General features: G+C 38.1%; 2 protein-coding genes across 4 annotated transcripts; one reads left to right on the top strand and one right to left on the bottom strand.

Annotated features, from left to right (window-relative positions):
* Positions 1-2,153: 2,153 nt before the first annotated feature.
* Positions 2,154-8,009, bottom strand: LOC106637077 (angiogenic factor with G patch and FHA domains 1). Its single transcript, XM_089591039.1, has 9 exons — positions 7,823-8,009; positions 7,250-7,552; positions 6,935-7,174; positions 6,700-6,861; positions 6,423-6,606; positions 6,177-6,337; positions 5,635-6,077; positions 5,164-5,263; positions 2,154-2,481 (listed from the first exon to the last, which is right to left on the bottom strand). The coding sequence occupies exons 2-9, from the start codon at positions 7,415-7,417 to the stop codon at positions 2,344-2,346; spliced, it is 1,596 nt and encodes a 531-aa protein (XP_089447165.1). The 5' UTR covers positions 7,418-7,552; positions 7,823-8,009; the 3' UTR covers positions 2,154-2,343.
* A 589-nt stretch (positions 8,010-8,598) lies between these two features.
* Positions 8,599-17,693, top strand: Rme-8 (receptor mediated endocytosis 8). Of its 3 annotated transcripts, none has more exons than XM_014349715.3 (18): positions 8,599-9,313; positions 9,391-9,658; positions 9,738-10,583; positions 10,656-11,024; positions 11,101-11,511; positions 11,633-12,198; positions 12,443-13,358; positions 13,432-13,788; positions 13,881-14,072; positions 14,142-14,654; positions 14,728-15,306; positions 15,387-15,819; positions 15,896-16,178; positions 16,284-16,497; positions 16,580-16,765; positions 16,847-16,987; positions 17,059-17,299; positions 17,403-17,693. In XM_014349715.3, exons 1-18 carry the CDS (start codon positions 9,246-9,248, stop codon positions 17,495-17,497), a joined length of 6,678 nt encoding a protein of 2,225 aa, XP_014205201.2. In that variant the 5' UTR covers positions 8,599-9,245; the 3' UTR covers positions 17,498-17,693. The 3 variants fall into 3 exon arrangements, with proteins under 3 accessions (XP_014205201.2, XP_014205200.2, XP_089446761.1); XM_014349714.3 differs by having other exon boundaries at positions 17,382-17,693; XM_089590635.1 differs by having other exon boundaries at positions 17,059-17,314; positions 17,382-17,693.
* The last annotated feature ends 52 nt before the right edge of the window (positions 17,694-17,745 follow it).

The following is a 17,745-nucleotide window of genomic DNA, read 5'->3' as shown; positions in this document are numbered from 1 at the left end:
CCGCCTGCCGTTCCACCTCTCTCGTGTATTTTGATAGGATACTTACTTGTATATATATATATACCTATATAGGTGCAGGTATACTTAGCGTCGGCGATCGTTTTTTACTGTCGCGTTCGCCGTCGCGCCCGCAAATGTATTATCAATCAAATCTTAAATATACAGAGATACATCTACACAAATATATATGCGTGAAGTAAGATTATTCATTTTTGCGTGCTTTTTCTCAAAATCGATTCACTCGTGTATTTCATATTTCACTATCGTTATCGTGTGCACTTTTATACCCATGTATATCTACTTTGATCGTATGAGTATACCCATATTAGAGGGAAATAATTAAAATTTCAAGCATTACACGTAAATTATTACAATTTAGTATTGCCTTTGATTTTTATTACCTTAAATTTACTGCGATTGCGATAGAGTCACAATTATTTTTTTTTTTTTTTGCATTAAAAAAATATTTTGCTTTCACTGATGTTTTTTTTTTTTCTTTTTTTTCCCAGGAGCCGCGTGTAAGTATAGTTTTTTTTCATTCAAGTATACACGAAATACGTACATTTGAGTGGGGGGGGGGGGCTCGATAGCAAAATAATAATGTTACTTGCACAATACACGCACGTAAATGTGCATATATTCTTGTTGAATTTTGATGACGATGATTGCAGCAGCGTAGGAATAATAAATACCAATATGCGTACATGCAGATGCTAAGTAAGTAGCTGTATATACATATATAGGTACATCTACGGGTACTCATTTCATAGGCAGAGAGATTATACGGCAGCTAATAGCCACTCACCGAAGCTGTTCATAGCCGAGCAGCTCTTGGGCCAACCTTTGAACCCTCGGCTCCCTACTCGACTTATATGTGCTGGTGTACTTACCTACCACTTGCTGCTGCTCCAAGTCTCGATTGCCAGTCGAGTGTCTTACTTTATATACGTGTATTCGAGGAACCAAGTCGGCATCACGCATTGTTTGCAATTTTGCGCTCGATCGAGCCACCCGCACTTCTCTCTCGTTTGCCTCTTCACTTTTGGTTTCATCTTTTTCTTTCTTCTTATCCTGCAACTCGCGAATTTCGTCTGTGCTTTCGGATACGCTTCTTTTTTTTTTTGTTTTTTTTTTGCGTGCAACTCGTTTGAAGCGCCCACTGTCCCATTATTCGATTTATCATTACTGCGCGGTGCACGTAAGTACTTGGTCGTATGAAAACAAACGCAGGTATCGCAAGATACGAAAAAGTAGGTATATATATTGTACCTGTTCTTCCGCAAGAAGAAAAAAAAAAAAGTAGGCGGAGGATGGGGGAATAAGGGCACGACAACATTTTTGAAGCCGGCAACGTTAAAGAGCGCTCGATTCTTCCGCACAATTCACATCCACACTTGAACTACAATAGCTCTCGAAGCGCGATCCTTACTCATTTTTTTTTTTTTTTTTTTTTTCCCTCTTTCTTCTCGTGTATCCTTATCCCTGCCGTGCACTCCTCACCGGTCCAAGTATATAAACTATATATTATACTCCCCACGGTTGTACATAAATTTCCCTCTCAGACGGAATCATTAGTCTATATGCGTTCTCTGTGCTACGTGGAGCACTTTTCTCGAGAGTCGCGGGAGTATACGTGTATATACACGCGCTTCATCCACTAGTACCCGGCTACGCCTACTCCATGACGATCAAAGTTGGATGTGCCTATATATACTTATACATCTCGTGTACCATTTGCCGATGTGTTATTTTTAAATAAAAAAAAACAGTAACTATCGTGTCCACGTGTTTACATGGATTATTTCTAATGTTTTTTTTTTTCCATTGATATATCGATGGCTCGACGTGACTGTGAAATCGTGAGTTATTTTTCACATTGGGAGCCGCGTATGTACATTTAAGAAAGATTTGCCATTTTTTCCAAGCTGCGGTGACGCAATCAGTTTCGAGAAAAACCACATTTATCGATAGCGTTTTTTTTTCCCCGAGCAGTCTGTTCACGGAATTTCGTAAGTAGGAGGTGTTTTGTCCAGTAGAAAAAGTTGCCCTTCATAAATGTAACATGAATAGGTTTTCTTTAGGAGATACAGAAAAAAAATGCCAAGAGCGATTGTAAAAAAACGATGCTAGTCTTGTTTATTCGATTTCTTAAATTACTCTTAACTTTAAAACATGATTGGTTGGGATTGTAAAAATATCGCCATCGTTACAATATTCGAACATACGGACATTCCTTTTTTCTTTTTTTTTTCCAACAATAACAATAATTAATTGATTTTCGGGTAAACTTTTCAATTAAAAATCAGAATAAAATAATTTACATTGCAAAATCGATTCGTTTTATCAACAGGATTCTTTGAAGCGTTGCTGAGTCTTTTTCTGGATGGCTCGTCTTTTCTTAGTGTTGGAGTCGACGTTGAATCTATTAATCTGATTACTCGCGTTCAGTTCGGCTCCATCGACATTCGAATGCAGAGGCACCTAATAACAATGTCAACAAAAAAGACAAAAAGATCGGGTGATGATGATTTTCAACAGTTCCAACGTATTACGTTGTTCAACTTGCTATATAAAATGAATAAAACCAAAAAATAATTTTGCAAGTTGATTATTGTTACATGAAATAAACTTCTTGCAAATTTAGTAGTACCTCACTTGTTAGGTTCACGTGTGCGTATTCACGCACGTACGCGCGTCGGCTTATTTGATTACACGTGTTTTTTTTAAAAGCTGTTAGTAAAATTAAATTAAAGGAAAAAAAAAAAAAAAAAAAAATACATCCATAAGTAGGAATTCCGAGTATCGGTAGCACAACGCGCTCGTCTATATATACACGTATACATTGGTGCATCCGAGCATGTACACAACATTATATGTATTGTACATAGATGTGCATATAAATAGTTAAATGCACGTACAATAAAGTGACCGTACGAAGGAAAGATCCCGGCGACGAGACGCACAATGCCGATGATTGATCAACGAGTGGCCGAGTTTCACCGGCGACGGCGGCTATAAGCGCGTATATGAATATGTATACATATATATACAGCACGGGACGGCTAATGCATCGGTCAGACTGGCGGATACACTCCACGTGTAATATATATTAATTGTAAGGATGATGGGTGAGTGTGACACAAAGCATCACGAGGCAGACTGCAGAGAGGATAATATACGCGTTATTTGTATATATGTATATATGATATTGCAGACTGCAGACACAACACATCATCAATAGCTGCAGACGACTTGTGCTAGTTGCAAATGCAAACTCTCCTCTCTCTCTCTATATATATATATATATTATGTATAGGTATTATATAGAGTATACGTGGTTTTAGCTGGATTTTTTCAAGCGACGCGTCGCGTATATTGTACTTAGCCGCGCATTCACGTGCACCTTGAATAAGTACGTATATGTATATGATACCTACACGTGAACAGAGCATTTGTCTGTTCTGGTAAATTCTTAATAATTGACAATAAACATTCGAAAGAGCAACGAAAGCCCAGCGAGCAAAACCTACCTCCTCTCGCGCCAATGGATTACATAGTTTGGCCTGGACTGCGTTATCAATGTCGAGTCAGATGTTGTATATGTGTGGGTATGTAGTACCGGCGCCTGTATTGTATTTATTGGATTGTGTTATGTGTTGTCGATGAAACACGTAGTAGTGTAGTACATGCCTTTGTCATGTGGCCTTTGTGCATTACCATGAATACACATAAGTACCTACATATCGCGGCTCTCTCGTTATTCGATGTACATATTCATTAAACACGGAAAAGTGAGGCATTTTTTCACACGACGCAATGAGCCAAAATTGGTTATTGTGCGTTACTATTTATTTTCATTTAAAAATGGTAATGACGGAAAAATATTGCCGATTTTCTCGATTTCTTTGTAACTCTCCCTGTAATCGACATACTTTATTATTATGAACTTGCTTAATAAAAGATAACCATACAGAGCTACTCTAAAATTTATACCCAATACAAGACAGGACAAAGTGTAACAGTGAAATTTTTTTTTTTTTTTTTTTTTCATCGTAATTTATACTTTCATTTGTATAATATCAATCTTCCAATCGACGAAACCGTACTTTATTTTTTCATGGAATGTTTTTAAAAATTTTTTCAAAACTTCTTGAAATGTTTTTTTTCATACTTCTGATAGAAAGCCGAAGGTTTGCTGTTTGTTTGAAAAAAATTCCAAACTTGACTTGAAAACTTAAAACGATTAAAGTCTGTTGGAAACTTTTAAAAATTTAAATTTTTCAAGTGTAAAATTATACGTATAAAGAATAAAAAACATTTCATGAGTAATTCTTATGAAAATATATCGTATACCACACAGCTTCGATGTGAAATTATTTGTTTATAGTCTTTAGATCAATTTGATAATGGATAAGACACGGCGACTAACATTTTTTGAGATACTAATCTGTTTGAAATAATATGTGTAAAAAATGATGCTACAAGAAAATAATATACACAGACAAAATAACAGTAGACTTTTTGGTAAAAACATAAAAGTCAGGGTATATTGGATTTTTTTTTTTTTTTTTTCACGTTACCTCTTACTGACGTGGTGTATAAATGATACATATAAAAAATTACGTATGTAACAAGCACGACGCAAAGTTAGCCAAACACGTATGAAAAACATAAATTAATCTACAATTCTATAGTAATAAAAGTATAAACATAAATAAAAAGAATGTTTTTTCGAGTGTGACGAATTAGTGGGAATTTCTACATAAGTCAATAAACTTTTACCATATGCGGTACGGTGGGATACTATTATAACCGTTTTTCTTCGTCAAAAAACTTTATTTTAATTTGGTTATTTCGTAAAAACTTGTCTACGAAATTCATACGGAATCCATACGAAATTTGAATAGCAAAGTACGTCTGAGTAGAGATGAGAAAAGTTTGTTTCAATAACGCATTACCTCAATAAAATATCGAAAAAAAAAAAAAAAAAAATGTTTAAAAAATATTAAAAAGAAAAAATAAAAGGAAAATTTTTTTACTTTAATGCTAAAATTGTTTTTAAGAAAAAGACTTTTCTTGTATTACTTTTTTACATAGCTATAGACAAGCCATAAATGTATTGTCTAAACCATGAAAATAAGATGAAATAAAGTATAGACTTACCGGTTCTGTTATGCCGACGCCATTTTTCCCCAGAGATTTTCCTTCCTTCCAGCCCATTTTCAACAACATTTTGAAGCCCATGTTGTCTTTTGATATCAGCCTTCACAGAATGAAACAAATATCTCAGTAAATTATTTTCGTTTTACATGTTATGAGAAAAAAAAAAAAAAAAAAAATAGAACGCGAACTCTTGAAAGGGTTTTGGATTAAATGTCCATCGACGATTTTATTATCAGTCTTAATGGGAAGTGTAAACGGGGGGAAAGACTAAAAAACAATCCAAATGAATCTAAAAGTCAATAAATCGTATGCGATTAAGACTATCGTGGTACGGGAAAAATAAAGCAGAACGCGATCAGGGTTTAAGCTATCCAAAGATAGAGTTTTAAGATTCTGGAGAGAGAATAGAAAATACAACGAAAAAACGCGCATAGATATGATAAATGCAAATACACGTATGAAACAACTTACTCATACAGAGAACTCTGTTGAATCTTGCCGTGATCATTGTATGAACCAACAGTTTCTCGCCTTGATAGTGCTCTGTCTTGGTATCCAACAGCCAAAGTACTTGCTTTTTTTATATTATCTTCTTCTATGCCGAATTTAGATTTCAAGCGTTTTAATTCCTTTTTGTACTGTGTTTTCAGAGATACACTGTTTTGCTCCACCACGGATTCCAGTTGCAAAAGACCTGGCTCGCAATGGCCACATGTATCATTGCCATTGTGTATGTGGCACAGAAGCTTAGTTTGGTCCAATTGTATTATGGAGCCATGAACTATTTCACTTGGCTCGGATTCGTTTTTTGCAACCGAAAGTCTTTTGCCATTGAGTATGGTTCCGTTTCTCGAACCAAGATCAATAATTTCATATACCTTTTTTGAATCGTTGTACTGTAGTTTAGCGTGATGCTGTGAATTTATGATCATTTATTTAACATGACTAGCTTGATGAATTGTTCGTATTGTTAATAATTATACTGTAAAAGTTATATGCGTTACAATTGTTACCTTGCTCACATTTATGTCTGGTATAATTATCGAATGATCGCCTTCTCTCCCTATGGAACCACCCATGTAAGTAACAATGAATAAGTATCCTACTTTTAAATTCGTTAAATTTGTTTCTTTCACAATCACCCTCATACATGGCGGATAAGTTTTTGCTAGATCTATAAAATACAAGTAAATTGAGTCATATTTCATCAATAATTCTTTAGATTAATAATAATAAATCATCTGCATTCTTTGTGTAACCTTCATCATTTTTAGTTTCGCAATCGCTGTTGGATGAGGAATAACTATCTTCATAGGATTCATCTTCACTAGAGCTGGTAGGCAGCTGCCCTTCTTCTTCCGAGTCATCATCACAACATTTGTGTTTTTCAGACTCTGATCCACTGTTTTCTTCTGATGACAACTTTGTTTTTTTCGTTATTTTCTGCAAAGATTTACATAAATTTAAATAAACGAATGCATAACTTACTACAACCGAATTTGTAAATTATTTTGTAATTTGACAAAAAGCAATTACCTCAATCTTTTTTTTGGCCTTCTTGATTTTTTTTTTCTTTCTTACTTTGTTGACTAGATCACTTGAGTTTTCAGGTAATTGGCTATAAAACTTATAAGATTTACTTTCTTCATCGTAATAGTAATACGTTCTTGTATTCCCATTATAGTATAATTTGGAATTCTAAAAATTTATTTGGACATAAGTAGAGAGAAAAATTAACAAAATATAAAGTGTAAAATGTATAGTGATTTACCGGATCATAGTAATATCCGGTATCACGGTGGTAATATAACCCAGTAGTATGATCATAAACAAAACCTGTTTGCAGCACAGCTGATTCCGCAACTTGAGTTACTTGCTCTAATATGCTTTTAGCTTCTTTTTCGTCACCTATGACCCATTCTTGCGACACTGGTTTTATACTACAATCCGGCATATTAGTTTGAGTTCCAGTATCTACAAAGTTACTCTTGAAAGATCTGTCCTCTTTTTCCTGGTGACCATACAAAAATAATTGCACTCATGCTGAAGGTACTAAAAAATGTTTAATAATAATTAGTGCACTTACATGATTATCCAACTTTTTTTTTAGATCTTGGATGATATCGTGTTGACATTTCGATTTTTCCTCAAGTTTTTTAATGTACTCAATAATATGTGGATAGTCTGCAAGTTCAGTAGAATAATCTTGAACTTCTACGATTTTTGTGTCAGCATCATTTGAACTTTCTTCCATCGTTTTTGAAAACTTAACAAATGTTTGTGCAAATTGTTACTTTTTAAGGTTCCAACAGTTAACGTTACTGTTATCTTTCGATAACGAAATTTAAATGTCCTGCTGTCATCTTCTACTGCACACGTGTATACCTGCCTGAAAAAATACTCTAAATACAGGCGCACATCCCAATGAAAAAATTTTGTTTTTAGTAGCAGTTTAAAACAATGCAAGTAAACGTGGCATCGATTATTCAATTACACTTATAAAAATATCATAAACATCATTGTTTGACAAACTTTCGTAGTAGTAAAGATAAATACATGCAGACGAAACGACAGATCAACGATGCAAACCAATAAAAATTAAGTATATCTTTAAGACAGAAATGCCATAATGTGTAAAAAATATTTAGGGTAGGTATACTTATTCCGCAATCGACACCATCAGCCAGTTACATATATCTAAGACGACAACGTTGCGTGGTTGGAGGCGCTACTGTCGATTTACTGAACTGAACAGTACAGTAGAAAAGCTGCTTTTCAAAAGCAGCGCGCGCGTTTGTAATACGGCGCTGACTTGTTTCGCTCAGTAATCGTAATCGCCCACTTTCGTCTCCACTGATATTGCAGGGGGTCTGATCGGGGCATTCGATATCTTGCTTAAGTAAGCATTTCTTTAGATAATCTCTATAAAATGACCAAAAATAACAACAATGCGATGCGTAGTTTAGGGATTATCGACAAAAATGCTTAGTTAAGCGAGATATCGAATGCCCCGATCAGACCCCTGATTACGTATTACAACTACAGAATACAGAAACAATGGAATAGAGTGAAAGAAACGGCAGAATGGTATAACCCAATAACACAGGAATTTTCAAATGGTGTAACCCAATGGACCAAATACACGAATGGTAACGTTGGAACGGTATAACCAACAACCAACCCAATAACATAGGAACGTTGGAGTGGTACAACTCCATGACCCTATAACCCAGGAACGTTGGAACGGTACAACTCAATAACACAGGAACGTTGGAATAGTACAACAATTTATCCACCTTGGAGCGCTTCATTTTATATTTGGATGCTGCAGTATCCTTCTATTATCAGCGTGTACGCGCGCTTGTATGAATGTACCATATGTACATAAAGTTGTGGGCTGTTAGTAATGAACTCGCGAGAATCGAGAATAGGATATCTTTTTTGTGCACATAGGTATATACCTATAATATTTGTATTTTTGCGAATATGTGTATAACTGTGTGAGAAACACCCCCCAAGCTCCACACCAACGCTCCAAGCCGGAGATGACCGCCAGTTATGTATATACAAGTATCCATACTATTGCCCATTCAATGTACTTAGTATGAATTTTTTTTATGATACTGCTGCTGATAGTGCTAATTGCTTAAATGCTCATGTGCTGGCATACTTCGTTTAGCCGTGCATACATTAGTTATCTATTTCTCTACACATGCACATATGTATTATACATAGGTATACATTGCAGTTGAGTTGACAAGCAAATGGGAGTCATTTTCCTGCAGTCAAAACCTGCATGAAGCTTTTCGTGTGACTTCTCCAGCTGGTATTGCTGTTTAGTTTAACTATTGTTTTGTTCTTTGTTACTGTGTCTGTTAGCGTTCCCCGAGGATTTGGGAAAAATGACAGTGTAAAGTGTAACTTCTGACCGGCTAATTCAATGTTCGTCTTTTTATCTTATCAAACGATTTCTTAACAACGTACGTATATTTCCTTACGAACACGCGTTAATCTCTGTAGCAAAATTTACTGCTAAACAAGTGCCCCTCGTTTATATCAGTAAATGCACCAAGACGTGAAAGATGATGCCCTTAAAGGACAACCAGGATGTTGCGTGTTTCCTTGTCACCAAACACTCGTGGAAGGGCAAGTCAGTAAACCAATACTTTTTGCCACATGTCATTTTTCACTGTCGACTTTAATATTTACTTTTTGCATCGGATTCAGGTACAAACGTATTTTTTCCATTGGATCCATGGGCATAACAACGTACAACCCAACTACTCTAGAAGTTACAAATAAATGGGAATACACTGACGTCATAAGCATTCAGCCTACAAACAAAAATCAAGTTGGATCTCACGAGTTCAGCATTACCATGCGTAAAGAAAGAAAAATTGAAACCATGAAATTCAGTTCTGAGTACAGGTCTCATTTACTTACGGAAGCTCTGAGGTATAGAAGTCAATTTGCCGAGAAGCCAAAGGACGTATTGGTAAATACCATTTTTATTCTCTTTTATAATTGTTTTTTGAGATAGTATGAGATGGTTAGAATTTTTTTAATCTTTCCAGAGGTTTCAAGCTTATAAGCACCACTGGTCCGACACAAGATTACCTGTAGTGCTAGAAATCACTCCCTACAGTCTTGATCAGTTGGATCCAGCAACAAATATGGTACTAGCTAGCTATTGTTACATGGATTTTGAAGGGCTTGTGACTGTTAAGGACTACACAAATGGATTTGTCGTAGTTTGCGGTGGTTTTGGCCGATTACATTTGTTTGCTTCTCAGTACATTGAAGAAATCAAGAAAAAATTGGTTGAATCCGCAATGAACCATTTGGGTATTATAATTAGAGTACCCAAAGAATCTATAAAACTGGATGACTTTTTTGCTCAAAGGTTTGGCAAATTCAGCGGAGACGAGCATATAACCAGCGTTTCCGAATTTACTGTACAGAAAAATTCTTCGAGACATTCAGAGGCCCAACGCAGAACTCTCTGTCTTTCCGACACTTGTTTGTTAGAAAGAGATCCGCAGACTTATAATATTTGCACGTTAAGGCCGCTATCTGATATTTTTGCTTTGGTTCGTGACAATCAGAATCCTCAGTTATTCACAGTCCAATATATCAATGGCCAAAGGCGCAGTTACATGGCAACTGATCGAGATTCGCTGTTGGCTTCTCTGTTGGACGGCGTCCGAGCCTCGGGTAACAGAGATGTACACATCAAGATGCATCCAATAAATCGTGGCAAAAGATTGGGATCTTTAAGCTTGCCAGTTGAAGAAGAAGTTGAAATATTGCACGTGAAATTCCTCCAACAACCTCCCAATGGACGCACGTTTGCAGAAATCTTGGAAAGATTCAATGCAAATATTCCTTACAGTGGCCTTTTGTATTCCGTCACGCAAGACGTAAGTTTTGAATCGATAACAATACTCACAACTTTGTAACGTTATTTGATGTTGAACGAAAAATAATTGCAGGGACTTTTTACGGAGAATAAGGATAAAATAATTCTCGGAGCTTTAAATGCCGTAGTGAACAAAGATCTGGATACGGACTTTGAGATCGAGGCGCAGTTCCACGCCCTTCGAAGATTAGTGGCCAGTAAAGTCGGCTTCACAGCTTTTACAAATTTAGCTGGTTTTCGCGAAGCCATCGGAATCAAAGTAGTTAAGGCATTGAAACGACAGAATTGCGGTGTGACTCAAGTCGCGATCGACTGCATATGTGCTCTCATGCAACCAATGCACGACGACTGTGACTTGAGACAGGAGCAATTGAACAAAAGCAGCCTACTGAGTAGCACCAAATTCTTGGAAAGTTTGCTCGAAATGTGGATCAATCACGTGGTAAGTGAGACATATACTGGCAATATAATTCATTAAGGCCACAGTGTTTATTTCTCTTTGTTGTTCTATTGGCTAGAATCACGGGACCGGAGCTCTCGTTGTCTCGGCTATGCTGGATCTCTTGACCTTTGCCCTATGTGTTCCATACAGCGAAACGACGGATGGCAAGCATTTTGACAACTTGCTGGAAATGGTGGCCGCGAGGGGCAGGTTGCTCTTTAAATTATTCCAGCATCCATCGCTAGCTATTGTCAAGGGTGCCGGCCTGATCATGCGGGCCATCATCGAAGAGGGTGCCCAAGAGGTTTCAGCCAAAATGCAGGAGCTGGCTCTTGCCGAAGGTGCGCTGCCCAGGCATCTTCTAAATAGCTTGTTTACCGCTGGCACCGATGGCAGGTTTCTCACCCACCGGCAGCTGTGTCGGCATCTCGTCGGGCTCTGGGTTACGGCTCACCCAACGGCTATGGCCCTTTTAAAAAGGATTATGGTTTGTCACGCTCCTTCTCTATTCTAGTTTTTTTTTTTTTTTTTTTTTTTTCTTATTATCCCCAACATTAATTTTTACGTGGTACTTAATTTCTACATTATTCTTTGGATTTCGTTGGCAGCCGATTGGATTGTTAAATTATTTGGATTCGGAAGAAAAAGTACCAGAATCGTACGTAGAAGAGGAGAGGCTTGACTACCGGGACAATTTGAAAATAGCAATAGACCACGCTGCGAGGAACAGAAAAAGTTCTCAGTGGATAGCAATAGAAAAACAAATGAGAGTGGTGGAAAAGCACTTGGAAAACGCCTTGGAGCACTGGGGAGCGAAAGTCGGTATCGAGAGGAGGGAAAAAATCAAGGAGAGGCCGATAGTTCTGAGAAAACGCAGGGAAAGAGTAAAGTCGGAAGCGAATTGGAAGTTGTTTTATTACAAATTCAGTCAAGACCACGAGCTGCCTAATTTGATATGGAATCACAAGACACGCGAAGAACTGCGCACGGCCCTCGAAAACGAAATACGAGCGTTCTCGTCCGACAAAGATTTGTCTGGTGGAACTCTGATAGCGTGGAACCACCGCGAGTTTGAGGTACAATACCAGTGCTTGGCGGACGAAGTCAAAATAGGCGATTATTATCTAAGATTGCTCCTAGAGAAGGACTCACCTGATAATCCTATAAGAAAATCGTAAGTCAAAGGAGTATTAACAGCAATTTATCATTTTTTCATTCGACACTCTAGCTCCGACGACTGCTCTTACTTGTGTATTACTTGGGATCTCGGTCCTTTGTAATACATTCGTTTGGCTTGGCCTTCAGTCATCGGGCGGTCACACATTTACCACCCTTCACTCACAAACATCAGTTCCATTCATTCTTTGATAAATTTTGTATTTACTTTGCCTTCTGTTTTTTACAAATATTTATTTCAGGTACGAATTTTTTAATGATTTATATCATCGTTTTTTATTGACAACTAAAATAGATATGAAGTGCCTTTGTTTACAAGCCATGAGCATTGTTTACGGAAGATATTACGAGGACATTGGTCCGTTCTCTGACACAAAGTACATAATAGGTATGCTGGAGCGTTGCATCGATAGGACGGAGCGCGACCGATTGGTCATGTTTATAGAAAAGCTAATACTGCACCGCAGAAACGTCAAAGACATAATGGACCAAAATGGGGTGCGCATAATCGTGGACCTGTTGACCCTGGCGCATCTGCACACGTCGCGAGCGGTCGTGCCGACCCAGACTAACGTCATAGAGGCCGGGCCCAGTCAGGGCCTTGTCCTCGAGAAGGAGTGGTACTACAGCGAGGCCGACAAGCGCAAGGGCCCCATCAGCGTCAAGGAGCTCGGTGAGCTCTACACTGCCGGCCAGATAACACACAAGACGAAAGTTTGGTCCCAGGGCCTGGACAGCTGGCGGCTGCTGTCCCAGGTACCTCAGCTCAAGTGGAGCCTCGTCGCCAAGGGCAGCGCCGTCATGAACGAGAGCGAGCTCGCCACCCTCATCCTCAACATACTCATAAAAATGTGCGAGTACTTTCCAAGTCGAGACGCCGACAACGCGATAGTTCGGCCGTTGCCTCGGGTCAAACGATTGCTCTCGGACTTGCAATGCCTGCCACACACCGTCCAGCTGCTGCTTACTTTCGACCCAGTCCTTGTCGAGCGGGTGGCCATTCTGCTCTCTGAAACCATGCGCGACAATCCCGAGATATCGAAAATCTATTTGACCGGCGTCTTTTACTTCATTTTAATGTATACGGGCTCTAATGTACTGCCAGTAGCGAGGTTCCTTCAGCTGACTCACGCTAAACAAGCCTTCAGAGGCGAGGAGGTAACTGTTGGACATTTTTTTGCTTTTGCCAAAATTACTAAAATTTCTATTTCTACATTTGTTTTATTTTCAGAACACGTCTTCGGATATTATGCAGAGGAGCATTCTCGGACAACTTTTGCCAGATGCAATGATCAGTTATTTAGAAAATCATGGAGCTGAAAAATTTGCCCAAATATTCCTCGGCGACTTTGACACGCCCGAAGCAATATGGAACGCCGAGATGCGAAGGATGCTAATTGAAAAAATTGCCGCCCACATAGCCGACTTCTCGCCAAAACTAAGGAGTCATACCATGTCTCGGTATCAGTACATACCTATTCCTGCTGTGCGCTACCCACAACTGGAAAAAGAATTGTTTTGTCAAATATTTTATCTACGGCATCTCTGCGATACCGTCAAATTCCCAGACTGGCCCATCGCAGAACCTGTAAATATCGTTTTCGTTCGACTTTAGTAAATCTTGGTAAATTATATTATTTTAATATATATATATGTATATATTTTTTTTTTTCCGTAAAGGTAAAATTACTAAAAGATGTATTGGATGCGTGGAAAAAAGAAGTAGAGAAAAAACCACCAATCATGACTGTTGACGAAGCGTACAAAGTATTAGGATTGCGAAGCGGTCAGCACCACGACGAAGCTATAGTTAGAAAATCCTATTACAAATTGGCGCAGATGTATCATCCTGATAAGAATCCGCAAGGAAGGGTAAGTCTTAAAAGAAAAAATTTGTTAAACTACAACGTCATGTAAATAATTTAATACGTTTGATTTCAGGATAAGTTTGAGGGTGTCAATCAAGCATACGAATTTCTCTGCAGTAGAAACTGCTGGTCGACTGACGGGCCGAATCCAGATAACATCGTTCTGATCCTAAAAACTCAAAGCATACTGTTTCACAGGTACAAGGAAGAGCTTAGCCCGTACAAATATGCTGGCTACCCGCAGCTGATTAAAACGATAAAGCTGGAAACGGACGACGAGCGTCTATTTTCAAAGGATGCACCGCTTCTTGCCGCCGCGAGCGAGTTAGCTTATCACACGGTTCATTGCTCTGCTCTGAACGCCGAAGAGCTAAGGCGAGAGGGTGGCCTGGAAATATTGTTGGAAGCTTATTCGAGATGCGTCTCTGTTTTGAGTAAATCCAGCAAGCCCAACGACGTGGCCGTACAAGTTTGCATGCACATAACCAGATGCTTCGCGGTCGCTGGTGCGTTCAGGGGCTGCCGTGATAGAATAGTCGAGCTTCCTCAGCTAATCAAGGACCTGTGCAGAGTCCTGCACTTCAGGGTAAATATTTTTTTTCTAAGTTAACTATTTCAAAATGATTGTGTTATCGATTGTCGATTATTTTTGCAACCAGCACCTGACAAAATTATGTTCCGTGGCGACGGAATGCATCTCGTCGCTTGCCACAGACAGCGTACTTCAAATGCAACTCTTGCAATCTGGAGCTTTGTGGTACTTGTTGCTCTTCATGTTCAATTACGACTACACTCTGGAGGAGGGTGGAGTTGAAAGGAATCAGGACGAAAATCGGCAGGAAATCGCCAACAATCTCGCCAAACTGGCGATCAGAGCTTGCGCCAAGATGGGCGGCTACATGAAGGCCGAGCACGAGACGCCCTACAATCCAGTTACGGTAGCAGCTTTAGAGAGCCTCCTGACGCCTTATTTGACCAGACAGCTCGGTAACGATAAGCCAGAAGAGATACTCAAGACACTAAATTCCAATTGCTACAATCCCTATTTAATATGGGATAACGGAACCAGAGCCGAGCTGGCCGAATATCTTGAGAACAAACTCAGAGAGAAGCTGAGCGGCAATAACAACTTTGAACACGACTTTTCGGACTTCACCTACAGCGCGCATAAAGAAGAACTCGTCATTGGCGAAATATTTGTCAAAATTTACAATGAACAATCGAACTTCCCGATCGAGGTAAAATTAATTAAGTAACGAATTGAGACGAGCTAGTAATTTCTTTCTTCAATTTACGTTATGTTTACCGTTTCATTTAGAATCCCAAAGGCTTTACGATTGATTTACTAGACTACTTGACGAAAATCTTGGATTTCAGTATAATGCCTGGTAAAAACATTGCTTTAGTCAAGAAAGACCAAGAAAACTTGAAAAACATCACCATGTCGCTGGAAGCACTGAAAAATATCATAAAAAATAATCCAGGTGTAGAAATACAGTGCATTGGGCACTTTAAATTACTTTTCAACTTATTAAATTACAGTGACTTCAAAGTTATTCAAAACGCTGCGCTCTTGGTTATCAGCAACGTGACAAAGAATCAAGAATGTGTGAACGATATAGCAGCCAATGAAGTTATTTTAAATTTGTTGTTATCCCTGAATAGTCTGAAGGATTCTCAACTATTAGTCGTGGAAACTCTCTACGCACTCATGAGCACGACGAAAATTGTTAAGGAAGCGCTAAATAAAGGTAAAAAAAAAAAAAACTTGTCAAGGTTTGACTTAATCACATTTGATGTTTGAACATGCTCGAATTTCGTTTACAGGAGCTGTTGTGTACATTTTGGACTTGTTTTGTAATTCGACGAATTCTCAAATTCGCGAAGCTGCTGCCGAGTTGTTAGCTAAAATGTCTTCTGATAAACTGGCCGGCCCTAAGGTCAAACTTGATTTGTCAAAGTTCTTGCCTCGATTGTTTAGCGAAGCTATTCGCGATGCCCCAAAACAATGTGTTCAAATGTTTGAAAGTAGACAAGAAAATCCCGAATTGATATGGGATGATGATACAAAAATCAGAGTATCAAGAATCGTTGCTGAACTGAAAGATGAGTGAGTTTGAATTTTTTTCAACCATGGAATACGTGATTTTGTATAAAATTTGCTACCACTATGAAAAAAAAAATTAAAAATTACCAAACCTCTAATTATTTTCAGATATTACAATCTCCAGTGTAGAAATCCTAATGCTGCATTGAGACTTCCTGATACGAAAAATAATGTTGATAATATAACTAATGAACCAGTGGTGGGAGGAGTTTATCTAAGATTATTTATATCTAGTCCAGCATGGGCTTTGAGGAAACCAAAGGAATTTTTGAGCGAATTAATGGATACCATTTTAACCTTGATGTCCAAGGAAAAGACTGACGTAAGAGAATAATTTGTGTTTATTTTTTATTAAAATATTGTAACAATCATTTTAGTGCACACATATTTTTGTTTCGCTTCAGTTGGACATGTTAGAATTATGCACGCAATCTCTTGTGTGCCTACTGCAAGCACAGCCAGCTTTGACGGATCAAGTACCCTCTTTGGGTCACATTCCAAGATTGTGTCGACAAATGGCCATGCAAAATAATCAACCATTGGTCTATAAAGCTGCTATTCTTATACTTCATCAACTTGCCACCAGTGAAGTTAGTATGCGATTTATGGCATTTTACAGCCGATTTAAAATGAGCGCACCTAATCATTAACACGTGGTACCTTTTTTTAAGATTTGTATATCTTCGATTTGCCAAACGGAATGTATCAGTCCGTTAAAACATGCCATGCAATCGAGGAAAGATATGATAGCAATAGCGTGTGAAACATTAAACAGGTTATTTTCTACAAACGAAGATAGGCTAATCAAGCAGGTAAGAACAACCCTCATTTGAACGTATACACGCAAGATAGATAGTATTTTCATTGAGAAATTATGGAACAGGCTTTGGAAGCTGAAATGGTCCCGTACTTGTTGAAAATTCTCGAAGGTAGGCTGGATATTGTTGAAAATCCAGCTACTACCAAAGCTCAGATAGTCAAAGCATTGAAGGCAATGACAAGAAGTTTTACCCTTGGTGACAAAGTAACTGCTATACTTGAAAAGTCTAGTATATGGGCCGAATACAAAGATCAAAAACACGATTTGTTTATTTCAAACGCCCCAATGAGTGGTTTCCTCACAGGTAATACGTTGATGCGTTTTTCCAGTAATTTTTTTTTTTCAGTTTTTCGATCCTGAAATATTTATGTTAATGATTATTTCAGCTGGAACGGCTGTGTCAGCAGGTTACTTAACAGCGGGACCAAGTGCTTCAATTTCGACTGGACCACCACCTGTGGACAAGGAAGACAGTGTTGTAAATAGAAAAGACAGTATCTGATACGGGTAGAAATATTATGACGTTGGAAGTTCTCAACCAAGAACTTTTGGAGATTTAAGAAACTTGGATGTTTGGATGCATCGAAATAACTTTATCTGTGATTTATATAACTTTTAAAGAATGAGTAAAAAGCGAGCATCTACACTTTTTTCCAATTTTTAGTATTTTATAAAAATGAAAGTTCGAAAGAGCTACACAGTGACACTTTTTTTCAATAATAAATGTAATTTCCTATATATTTTACTTAC

The sequence above is a fragment of the Copidosoma floridanum genome, unplaced genomic scaffold (assembly GCF_036245765.1).
Source record: "Copidosoma floridanum isolate Cflo_tuat_1 unplaced genomic scaffold, Cflo_Japanese_pri ptg000013l, whole genome shotgun sequence".
NCBI lineage: Eukaryota > Metazoa > Arthropoda > Insecta > Hymenoptera > Encyrtidae > Copidosoma > Copidosoma floridanum.
Note: the sequence above shows the minus strand (reverse complement) of the source record. Positions and strands in the feature narration are given on the sequence as shown.

Excerpts from the sequence above, each read along its gene's own strand:
- LOC106637077 (XM_089591039.1), bottom strand. The coding sequence starts at position 7,417 with ATGGAAGAAAGTTCAAATGATGCTGACACAAAAATCGTAGAAGTTCAA. Across the intron at positions 6,607-6,699 it reads AGGCCAAAAAAAAGATTGAG|AAAATAACGAAAAAAACAAA; the intron begins GTAATTGCTTTT and ends AAATCTTTGCAG. Across the intron at positions 6,338-6,422 it reads CGAAACTAAAAATGATGAAG|ATCTAGCAAAAACTTATCCG; the intron begins GTTACACAAAGA and ends TGTATTTTATAG.
- Rme-8 (XM_089590635.1), top strand. The coding sequence starts at position 9,246 with ATGATGCCCTTAAAGGACAACCAGGATGTTGCGTGTTTCCTTGTCACC. Across the intron at positions 10,584-10,655 it reads TGTATTCCGTCACGCAAGAC|GGACTTTTTACGGAGAATAA; the intron begins GTAAGTTTTGAA and ends AAATAATTGCAG. Across the intron at positions 13,789-13,880 it reads ACTGGCCCATCGCAGAACCT|GTAAAATTACTAAAAGATGT; the intron begins GTAAATATCGTT and ends TTTTCCGTAAAG.